The sequence below is a fragment of the Paramormyrops kingsleyae genome, chromosome 18, assembly GCF_048594095.1.
Source record: "Paramormyrops kingsleyae isolate MSU_618 chromosome 18, PKINGS_0.4, whole genome shotgun sequence".
NCBI lineage: Eukaryota > Metazoa > Chordata > Actinopteri > Osteoglossiformes > Mormyridae > Paramormyrops > Paramormyrops kingsleyae.
Window position 1 is genome coordinate 14774888 of NC_132814.1, and position 9911 is coordinate 14784798.

The 9911-nt window shown below is 47.0% G+C and overlaps 1 protein-coding gene across 1 annotated transcript; it reads left to right on the forward strand.

Moving 5' to 3' along the window:
• The first annotated feature begins 37 nt into the window (after window positions 1–37).
• Window positions 38–9842, forward strand: vps36 (vacuolar protein sorting 36 homolog). Its single transcript, XM_023805377.2, has 14 exons — window positions 38–379; window positions 634–702; window positions 872–942; window positions 1500–1614; window positions 1731–1820; window positions 2373–2459; window positions 4454–4486; window positions 4610–4687; window positions 5634–5768; window positions 6024–6089; window positions 6806–6870; window positions 7861–7945; window positions 8940–9016; window positions 9407–9842. Exons 1-14 carry the CDS (start codon window positions 284–286, stop codon window positions 9486–9488), a joined length of 1149 nt encoding a protein of 382 aa, XP_023661145.1. The 5' UTR covers window positions 38–283; the 3' UTR covers window positions 9489–9842.
• The last annotated feature ends 69 nt before the right edge of the window (window positions 9843–9911 follow it).

Consider the following 9911-nt stretch of genomic DNA (forward strand, 5'->3'; position numbering starts at 1 on the left):
GTCGCTTTTTGATGATGAGTTTGTGCGGTTTCGTACGATGACTAATACAGTCAAATAATATATTTTTAATTGTACTGCATTTCTCACGCTTAATGTAAACACTTTTTTAGTAAAGATTAAAAATAAAATCATAAGGTCGAGTAATCCACAAAAGTGCGCTCTTTATCGTGCGATATTTAAACAGGCATTTCAGGATAGCTATATGGGAAGTAAACACTGATGTGCATCTGAGGCGGATGTGCTGGGGAGGCAGGTGTGCAAATCCAGGCGAGTTGGTGTAGCGATGGACCGGTTCCTGTGGTCCAGTGGCTTGCTGGAGATGAACGAGACATTGGTGATCCAGCAAAGAGGTGTCCGCTTATACGACGGAGATGAAAAGGTAATGCCGCCTCACGGTTAATAATCTTTATGAACAAATCTCGCACTTGGAATTAGGAGATCAGGCCCTTGTTACTTTATGTCTAACAGTTCTTTATATAAAGTTTTAGTCATCTTTCACTTGATGGCGTGCTGTAAAAACTGTAAACCCTACTGGGAGGACGCGCTATTCACCTGTTGCCGATGTTTTAACAGATATTAGCGTTCAAATTGGCATTCCATGCCATTCGTGTAATTTCCCATTTTTCCCACTAGGCTAAGCTGGATGTTGGAGTTGTCCTCTTGAGTACTCATCGTCTTATTTGGAGGGACCTCAAGAACCACGTAAGGTCTTGGGGGGAACTTGAAAATATTGGAATTGCAGTATGTCACTGTTACCTTAAACTGCTCTATGAACTGCATTTAGGTGCTTCAACTATTATAACTCATTAGTTAAGTATCCGTGTTCTGCTGGCAAACTGTTCACGCTGTCAAACTTTTCCCTGTGCAACAGGAATGTTGCATGGCTATTCCTCTGTCACAGATCATATTCTTTGAGGAACAGGCTGCAGGAATAGGAAAGAGGTAATGTCTAAAACCAAGATCTTTGTGGGTACTGCAAAGTTTGCTCAAGATATCTCCTCCTAGTAACAGACTATGGCTACATTATCAAAAATCGTCAGGTGGAAACTTGATACCTGGCTTTCTCATTTCAGTATCTAAATCAGCTTTATTAGCAGTAAATTTAATGATCAAATTTCTCATGTAAACTGAAGTGTTTCAAGGAAATCCGTGCACGTAATTTCTTTAGTATGGATAAAGGGGGGCAACATGTGGCTCAGTGGGCTAAACCTTGGTGCCTGTGATCAGACAGTTGCTGGTTCAAGCCCAGCCTCAGCACATCTGCGGGTCCTTGAGCAAGGCCCTTAACCCCCAGCTCTCCGAGTGCTACTATGGGTGGCTGCCCTTCATCCAGCTTGCTGTCAGACACGGAGAGCAAGCTGGGGGAAGCGTAAAGAAAATTTCTCCAAAGGGGTCAATAAAGTATTTATAAATACATATATAGTAACTATAAAGTCTTATAACCATTTTTAGGTCAGTTCTCATTGTTCTGACCATTGTCTCTATTCTGCTCACCACAGTGCTAAGATAGTGATTCACTTGCATCCTGCCTCCCCCAACAAGGATCCTGGTCCCTATCAAAGCAGCAAGTTTTCCTACATTAAGTTGTCGTTTAAGGAGCATGGGCAAATTGAGGTAAGTTGCTATCATAGAGATGGGCTTTGTAACAACTTTGGGTTTGTATTCTGTGCTATTTGTCAGATGGAGCTCTCTGCAACCAAGGTGGACCTGAAACACTCTTGTGCGATTAGTTCTACAGGAGGCTGTCAGAGGAGATGACCCAGAAGAGGTGGGAGAGGACACCAGTGTCCCAACCTATCCCAACGGGAACAGGATCACAGGTGACAGTTATGTGCCTCATGACATCACAATTACAAAGCAAAGCATTGTAAAATTATCTCAGTATTCAAATTGCCAGGGCTCTGTAATGAACCGTAAGGAAAAAAATAAATAAATAAAAAATACCGATATTGATAACAATCCTGATATTTATAATGAATCTTAATAGCTGAAGCTTATTTTCTTCCATTGATCTGTAACATTAACTTCAACAGGGCAGTCACAAATTAAACTTTTAAAACCTGTGCCATCCATTTGCATTTCCTACTTAAGTATTGCTTTCTCTTGATGGTGCAATTCATGTGAAGGCCTCTAAGAGGTGCTGTTTTTACATATATGGCAAACATGAAACTTTTTTTTTTAATCCTGTAGGTTTTTCATTCTGATAATTTAATTCTGTTTTTATATATTATATGGTATATTGTGCATATTTGTTATTTCGAGGTGTGTCAGGTAGGCCAAACGGCTGCCGTGGTGACTAAGGAAAGGCGGAGAACGCTGCTGTTTGTCCCCTGGGCTGAGCTTTTCCTTCCTCTCCTCTTGGGGAAACACAGGCAGGAAGAACGCGAGCTGTGGGGATCGTGGGCATCGAGAGGAAACTGGAAGAGAAAAGGAAGGAGATGGACAAAAACATTTCCGAGGTGAGCGAGAGAGGCAGGGAGGTGGAGACAGGGATGCGGAGGAAAAGAGAGCGTGTACGTGGAGGGTGGGGAAGGAGGTGCGCTCAGTCAGTTGGGCCCGTGTGAAGCAGGTCATGGGTTTCCCTGTTCTGCTCGGACTTGATCACGCTTCCGAGATGTGGCCCAGACACGGCACGCCACTGCAAGGCTGATGTGTCGTGTCTGGCCATCGTGATTTTGCTGGCGCTTAGGCAATCACTTAGGCAGTAAAGAAGCATCATTATGCCTTTCATGTTTTAACAGCCAGGCATAGAAATAAGCACCATTCTTGGCCCCTCACCCTTGACCGTTTTTAACAGTTTGTACAGCAGGGGGCGTGGCAGTTAGGGTTCCAGCATGAACAAATGAACGTTCATGTCTCTGGAAGGGCACTGTTGGACTGCTGAGAATGCAACATTTTTGACATTGATGGACTAAAATCTAATATTGTAATCAGTGTTATCTTCTTGAATGGGTGACCCCTTATGAATATTTTAATGTTATAAATGCAAAGGGTGATGGAATGTGGCTGATTTTAAAATTTTCCAGTTTCAGTGTTTGAGAGGTTGGGGCATACCAGGTTGTATATTTCATTAATTAGCTATCTTCTACTGTGGGAAGACCTTGGTTTAATCTCCAGATTCTCACGGTCTGTCTACGGTCATTATCTATAAATACGGAGAGCGTGACTCTTCGTCCAGCCTAAAGTGACCTTACTATGCAACTATATCACCGGTTTTCCCAAAGGATTTTTTTTTAGAAAATATTTATGAATTTTTGCTCAGATTAAAAACTAGAATTCAAGTAAAAGTCATGAGAAAGGCAAATAGCAAACAGACTAATCTCAACAATAATTTTTTGTCCCATGTGGGAATGCAGCTGTTAGCAGCAGATGTAGTGTTTGGAGCATAAATAAAAGCTGCTTCTAGCGTGTGAGGTGTCTGTCATCACAAAATAATGTGTGTCTGTCTTGAACAACACAACACTGTTGCATGTTTAAAAGCACATTTTAAAAAATGAACCATATACAAAAGGCAGACAGTGGTTCTGGTGCCGTGACTGTATGAGGTTTGTGATGAACTCTGGGTCTGCTTCTCTGGAAACAAAAACCAGAGACTGACTGCTCCCTTTCCTCTGGAATAATAATTAAGCTAAAAGTGTATCACTGATAACTTACAACACCATCCTTGATTATGGATTTAATGGCCGCCCTGCTATGAAGTTTGTAATGCAAACGAACCCTGGAGATTTGAAGCAAGGTGCCTTGTTCACTTGTTGAATTGATTTGACTGCCCCCCCCCCCACCCCATGTGTCTTCACATTAGAATGTCCCGCGGAAGGTGGGGTTGGGACTTCTCTTTTACCAGAATCTTGTTTTCATTTCCCCCCCTCGAGGAGCAGGGATACTTGTCACCAAGCATCCCCCCCCCCCCAAGCCGGCAGGGCTGTGTGTGCGTGATAAGAGGAGAGAGCAGCGGGTCTTTGTGTGGGGCCGGAAGCACGTGTTGGGCGTGTGCCTCTTTCCCTTTGTTCCCAGGTCGACCCCTTCATCACCAGCCAGTGCTGAAACGACAAAAACAAACGTGTCCCATCCTAACAGCAGCCACATTCTGAGGCTCAATCCACCCCCCCAACACTCACTACCTTACAGATTGAGTCATCCTGGAATCCTAAGTTGAACAAGACTTCAGCTGAAAATAACTGTTTAAGAGGTTTTCTGATGTGGCGACGCTTTCTTGTGTGCTGAATGTCCAGGACCGTAGGTTTAACGGTGGTGTTGGCCCCTTGCAGAATCTCCTCTAACTGCAGCTCTAACGTGCTTCTTCCGGAAGGACGCCCCCTTCTTGATGGATGGGTGGGGGGTGCTCAGGAATGTCAGGCATGCCTCTCCAGCGGCCTGGTGGTCGATTTGTGTTTGGTCTGTGTGGGAATCCCTTCATCTGACCCCTCTTCCCACTTCTGTTCCTTCTTCGCAGGCCTTTGAAGACCTCAGCAAGCTCATGGAGAAGGTAAGGAAGCCCCTCGCTGTCATCTGCAGTCCTGTTTCCCCCTGGGACTTTGCGCATGAGCTAGGGTGTCATCCGTCATTAACCCCCCCCCCCCGCCCACCTAACAGCGCTCTTCACCTCCAGGCCAAGGAGATGGTGGAGCTCTCCCGGTCCATTGCGAGCAAAATCAAAGAGAAGCAAGGAGACATCACAGAGGATGAGGTGGGTGTGACTGCATTAACAGGCCCCACCCCTCAAACGCCTCACCGTGAACTGCCCTGGGGTGGTCTCCCTTCCCATCCAAACCTCAGGCACATAATTCCGTGGTTTTTACTCCTTCGTTTATATATCTGTCATGGAGCAGGCTCTCATAATCCAAGCAATCTGGGAATATTCTTATATCTGTTTCTATTTTACCCATTTTATAATGGGAGAGGGGCAATGAGCCAGAGTTGGCGAGCTCACTGTTGCAGTTCCAAGCTCGTCGAGCAGCCTGGAGTTAATTTGATGACCTCGCATGCTAAAAAAAAATTCGAGGGTGTCCATGTGGTCTCTCTATTTCCTTTTTGAGAGGAAAAGAGCTGGAATGGCGTCTGTATCTATACACCCTGACCTCACGCCTACCTTTCCCCGGATGACGTAAATTCCCCGGAGCGCATGCAGGGAGGGGAGCGTTTTCCCGTCCTCGCTTCGTTAGCGCGCCTGCCCGTTCGTCTTCTGTGGCGTCGCCGCTCGTGGAAAGTGTGGGGCCCCCCCGCGGGCCTTTCTGGCGGGAACCTGCTGGGTTTCCACCAGCTGCTCACGATGGCCTGCGATTAGCGGCTCTGGGCCGGTCTCAGCCCAGATGGTCCCCCGCAGAAGTTTAGCGCTTTATCCGCTGGGGCCCTGGCCGTAAGATCTGTGGATTCGCTAATTATGTAACGGGGCTTTTCGAAGTTAATAGATTCTCTGGGGTCTAAGTATGCAGTTGGATTGCTGACCCAGAAATAAGGATATTTAAGCCCATCTGGTTGGAGGTTTTTTTGTTTTTTTACATCACTCACTATGCGGTTAAGTCCCCTGATTGCCAGAAGCATTTCCAAAGGGGACATTCAAGAACAAGCTGTGCAATGGGCTTGGTCAGGTGTCCCTTTCTTGTATTACCAGTTTGCCCTTTGACCCCTAACAGACGATCCGGTTCAAGTCCTACCTGTTGAGCATGGGCATCGCCAACCCGGTGACACGAGAGACTCACGGCTCAGGAACTCACTACCATATGCAGCTGGCCAGGCAGCTTGGGGACATGCTCCTTGCCCCACTGGAGGTAACAACAGGACTCTCATGGGCACATGTATGTACATTTATAGCCCCACCGATGAGTAGCGAGTTGATGAATTGTTGGCTTAGCCTCGATGCTAACATGCTAAGCCATCGATTCCTAAACAGTCCAGATGATTCCCTCTGCGGGTAGCGCTCTAATACTGATCCCTGCGGGATTTAAGATCTTCTTTGGACTTGAGCTCAAGCAGGCCGTTTGGGGAAGGTAGGAACATTCAAGCCATGGGTGTCTTGTCCACAGGAGCGAGGAGGCATGATGGCTCTGACTGAAGTCTATTGCCTGGTGAACCGGGCCCGAGGCATGGAGGTGAGTCTGCGTTTAAGACCTGAGAAGCTCTATGCAATGCCTGCGTCAGGTGGGTCGGTTCTGTCCAGAAGCCCAGTGCTACTTCACCACAGTGCCCCCCCCCCATGGGCCTTCCAGCAGAGGCTGGACAAATATCACAGGTCTCCCACATCACCCATGATCTGCAGACTGCAAGCATGGGGCAGCTAATCAGAGTTGACCCTGATTTGTCTGCTCGATGGATTTCATTGGCTGTATTGAAGCCATCTGGAATAAGGAGGGGACCATGGGGCGCGGTGGGGATGGTGTGTTTGTGGGGGCGGTGTTTGGGTTTCTGGACTTAAATGGAGCTGGAAGCTCCTCCTGACCTCCTCGCCCCAGGCCAACAGATGTTGCCTTCGGTTTTCTATCATCTGCTGCCGTTCCTTTTTGAATAAAACATCTTCTAGCATCTGGGCTATTTTCCAAAACCTGTCACACAGACGCTCAGTCATGAACACACACCAGTGTGCCTCCGTGTTATATATCTGTCTGTCTGCTTGTTTTTAATTTTTTTTGTTTTTAGGGCCCATGCCACTAGTAAGTTGTCTTTCATATTCCTGGCATGATTCTCCGATGTATTTCAGTATATTTATAGGTCATTGTTCTACACCCACACAGACCCAAACACAATTGTTAGTCCACATTATAACTGCACACACGTTGATGACACCCCTCCATGTCCTCCCGCCTCCCAGCTGCTCTCGCCGGAAGATCTGGTCAACGCCTGCAAGGTGTTTGAGTCCCTGAAGCTGCCACTCAGGTGAGGGGCCGGGGCTGTGGGGCGCGATGGGTGGCAGCTCAGCCCAGGGCATCCGCTGGCCACTTCCTGTATCGCATCCTGTTTTGAGAAACCCTGACCAGCCCTGATCCCCTCAAGAACCTTCCACCATTCATCCCTTGTACTTCATATTAAGCAACAGCAACAAGAAAAATATTACTATTTTAACTAATCTTTGACTGTTTTGTAAATGCCTTGTACTGCACTTGGATTGTGGTAGATTTTTACCATTACTTGTTTCTCCCAAACAAAATCTATAGCTTAATTTCCTGTGTGTGTGTGGGGGGGGGTGTAACAGGATTTTTGTGAACAATGCTATAATACGGACATTTCATCTTAAGTGGAAAACAGGAAGTCTATGGTATCCTGGTGAGGACAATCTTCCCACCCAAAATGTTGGTAGCATTACTGGATTTGTAGCATTGTAGCATATGGTAATCCTGGTGAGATCCCACTCTTTAGTGAAACGGATGTTGTGAGAGTTTGGCTGTCACCTTGCAGCCTTTCTTTCAGAAGATGCTCCCAGTTTCCCTTAATACGTAATTCTGCAAACACTTTGTTAATAACATTTGTCATAGTAGTAAAATACGAAAACAAACACCCTGTTTTTCATGTGAAAAATTGTATGAAGGTTCCTCCCCTCTCCATGGAGCTAAGAATTAATGGCAGTATGAGAATTACAAATTAAAAAATCAGGGATTTATGTATTTAATTACTACAATATAGCAGTTGGCTGACCTTCAGAGTCGGTAAATTTAGCTTCCCATAGAGATTGTACATGTTTGTAGTGCCAGAGGGGGAATCGCTCTGTGAATGATGAAAGTACCCTATTGTAGTTTTTAGTCGGGCATTCATTAATGTTATGTCTTTTATTAGTATGTAATCAGTTAACGCACCCAGACCACCTCCCCCAGCCCCGTCAGGTGTGCACCTCGCTCACCGTGGGTGGGGCTTGTCTCATGCGCTCTCCAGGCTGCGTGTTTTTGACAGCGGCGTCATGGTGGTCCAGCTGCAGTCCCACAGCGAGGAGGAGATGATCGCCTCAGCTCTGGACAATGTGAGTCCGCTTCCAGAGCGCAGTTCCCACCTGCCTCCTGTGGGGAGTGCTCAATGACTTAGCCGGGGGTTCATCGAAATCCACCCCCCCCCCCCCCAGTACCCCTCCCAGTGCAGCTTGCTCTGCTTAACTGACACTAAGAAGTGACACTTGCACGTTTTATGGTGGTACAGTTGCAGTCCCTCTCAGGGCTCCAGGACCAGAGCAGTTTTTAAGCTCAAAGTCCACATCCTTAACCACCAAGCGACCTGCTGCCTCATTGTTTTCACGGCCCCGGTCAGAAATCCTGTCTTAATGGCAGCAAATCCCACCGAGTCATGTGACGGGAATTTCCGGATGGCCTTCTCTCGCCAGAGTTCCTTCAGACCTCAACTCTGATATGGATCACGAGCAGGAAGCAACATGGTGCCTGAAGACATGAACTGGTGACCGGTCTCTGTTTGCAGCTGCTTTCTGGCATCTGTCCTCCATCCAACGCAGAGCAGAGACTGTGTGTCAGCTGAGCATTTCAATCGCGTAAATTGGTGTGATGTAACAGTGTCTGGGTAGCCCCTCCCCATGCCGAATTCTTGCATAACTGGCCCCGAGCCGGGGACCCTACACAGACTGGAGGGGCAGCCTTCGGGGGGGGGGGGGGGAGATCGCTTCCAGATGTGCCTATGGAACAAAAACAGTCTTTATTGATGTGATTTTTTTTTTTGTTGTTGTTTTTGGGCTGGAGTTTTGGTAGAAGGGGTTGTGGGTTGGGCGTTGAGGCTCATCAGTTGGTGCCTTTCCAGTTTTCCGTCTAACTTGAGTCCAAAGCCAGAGTTTTACAATAACGTTTCAAGCCGCTCCAGTTCCCCCCATGTAAATAACATTGAGCAGTTATTTGTGGATCATTATGTAGGTGCACCTGCACGCACCAGCGTGTTTTGGGGGGATAGGGGTTCAGCTATTGCAAGTCGCCCATGGAGACGCATACGTTACCTTCCGTGTCCCCCCCTCTTGGCAGGTGTCTGAAAAAGGCTCCCTGACCTCAGAGGAGTTTGCCAAGCTGCTGGGTCTGTCTGTTCTCCTGGCGAAGGAGAGGTGAGTCTATGGTTTAGACCGTTTTTTGTCAATGAGAGGAAGATTGCAGTGCAATGTAATCAGTTTAGAATACTGAATTCAGTACATGCACTGATAAAGTACTAATACAGCAGAAAATATAATGATCTTCTTTAATATATATGTTGTTAAGTAAAACAGTTTGCTTTCGGGCAGTGCATGGCTTAGTGGGCTACACTGCTGTGCTTGGGATCAGAAGGTCGCTGGTTCAAATCCCAGAGTCGCAGAGTGATTTTACCTGTAATCCCTAGTTGCTCCAGGGACTGGCTAACTCTGATTTCTCCTAAGAATTGTTGTTTATATGTCTCACTTGGAGTTGCCTGTTGGCTTCGGATTAATGGCCAGGATCTGGCCCTACCCCCACCCCCTCAGGTTGCTGCTGGCGGAGAAAATGGGACACCTGTGCCGTGATGACTCAGTGGAGGGCCTGCGGTTCTACCCGAATCTATTCTAACAGGCCTGTGACACCGCCCCAGACGAAGAGTCCTTCTTGGGTGTGAACCACGTGCTTCGAGTCCAGCAGTACTCCTCCGACGCAGAGGAAATAGCAGCCTCCTCCGCCCCCCCCCCTGCCCTCTGAGATCACATTCAGCTCCTGAAAATAGATGAAATCTGCATGAGGGCAGGACTGGGTCTGCAAAAGCTCAGACCCCTTTCCCACATGCCATAGCTTACGCAGGACTCTTTGCAGGGGTGGGGTGGGATTATTGGTAATTTTTCCAAATTCAGTTTACGTTCGGTGACACTGTTGATCAGCACAGTGTTATAAATGCCACATCACTCCATATCTTCTGTCCATACAGTTTTTTTTTTTTTTTTTTAAATAAATTAGCCTTTAAAACACTTTGTTCCTATTGATGACTTGGTCATTTCTTAG

Bases quoted from the DNA above. Each gene is read 5' to 3' on its own strand.
- vps36 (XM_023805377.2), top strand. From the start codon at position 284: ATGGACCGGTTCCTGTGGTCCAGTGGCTTGCTGGAGATGAACGAGACA. The intron at 380-633 runs GTAATGCCGCCT...TTTTCCCACTAG, and splicing joins TATACGACGGAGATGAAAAG to GCTAAGCTGGATGTTGGAGT. The intron at 1,821-2,372 runs GTGACAGTTATG...GGGGAAACACAG, and splicing joins CAACGGGAACAGGATCACAG to GCAGGAAGAACGCGAGCTGT.